Genomic DNA, 1102 nt, shown 5'->3' with positions numbered 1-1102 from the left:
CCCCCCCCCCCCCATCACAAGGGTTTCTATTGAAACAAAGTGTCATGGAATGCGTTTGGCATTGTTCTACTCCTGTCCCGCAGGTGGCGGTCATGCCAATTCCGAGCTGCGAGTCAACCGTCAAGCAAAGCGAGACAATTCTGCTGTCTGTGCTTTCAGAGTTGCTTTTTTTTTTTTTTTTAAGATACCTGTCCTTTTGGGAATTATTACCTGTTATTGGTCTATGACTTTAGGATGATTTTATAGTCCTTGGACTAGGCAATGCTGAAACCCAAGGTGGAGCGCTTCCCTTCTTCGACGCGTGAGCCTCCGAGATTCCTTTCGAATGCTACGCGAGTGCACTGGAGGTGAAGCGCGTTGTTCTAAATTAGACAGTCAACGGGAGTTGCCAAACCAGAAGGACGTTCTCCGAAGGCTCCCCGGCTGTCCGCGCCCCCTCCCGCAGCCTCCGGAACCCTCGGCCCCCGGAGACCACGGCGGCCGAGACCACCCTGTCTTTGGCCCTGCCGTCCTTCTCCGAGGGGCGCCCCCGCACCCACGTCTCGGGATCGTCGCTGAGCTCGTAGATGGAGCCGTCCTCCACGCTGTGCTCCAGGGACTCCAGGGACGAGTCGGAGGCCTCGTCGGCGGCGGCGGCCGTGAGCGGCCGTCCGGGCAGCCCCGAGGTGGAGCGCAGCTTGTAGCGCAGCAGGACGCCGCCGCGGCCGCCGCCGCCCGCCGCCCGGCCATCGCCCGGGTGCTGCAGGGATTCCTGGGAGGAAGTATCGCTGGGATCCTCGCCCCCGCACGCCGAGTCCGGCCCGTCCGCCACCGAGTCCCTCTTCAGGAGGTCCGGAGACAAGGTGCTGGTGATGGCCGCCAGGAAGTCCACCGGCCCGCTGTGGCCGTTCAGCGAGATCCTGCCTTTTCCTGGAGGAGGTCAACACATTCAAATGAGGAGGTGTCTTGTTTTGAGAATGGACCGTCTTTTGGGGGATTCCTCCTGATTGTAAAAATGATCTGTTGTCGTGGGATTTTTTTTTTTGTTTGTTTATTGGACTACTTGGGGGAATGTCCTGTTACGTGGGCCAGAATGTGTTGTTCGGGGAAGGCCATTTTTTTC

General features: G+C 58.6%; 1 protein-coding gene across 6 annotated transcripts in view; it reads right to left on the bottom strand.

Moving 5' to 3' along the window:
• Nucleotides 1-168: 168 nt before the first annotated feature.
• arhgef10la (Rho guanine nucleotide exchange factor (GEF) 10-like a) overlaps nucleotides 169-1102 on the bottom strand; it is a 93417-nt gene continuing 92483 nt past the window's right edge. For all 6 annotated transcript variants that reach the window (XM_019879481.1, XM_019879479.1, XM_019879478.1 and 3 more), the window contains one exon: nucleotides 169-909. In XM_019879481.1, the coding sequence (XP_019735040.1) occupies nucleotides 368-909 (542 nt within the window). In that variant the 3' untranslated portion in view covers nucleotides 169-367. The remainder of the gene's footprint in view (nucleotides 910-1102) is intronic.

This window comes from Hippocampus comes, unplaced genomic scaffold, assembly GCF_001891065.2.
Source record: "Hippocampus comes isolate QL1 unplaced genomic scaffold, H_comes_QL1_v1.1 scaffold44, whole genome shotgun sequence".
NCBI lineage: Eukaryota > Metazoa > Chordata > Actinopteri > Syngnathiformes > Syngnathidae > Hippocampus > Hippocampus comes.
The sequence above is the reverse complement of the archived record's forward strand: the minus strand, read 5'-3'. Positions and strand labels throughout refer to the sequence as shown.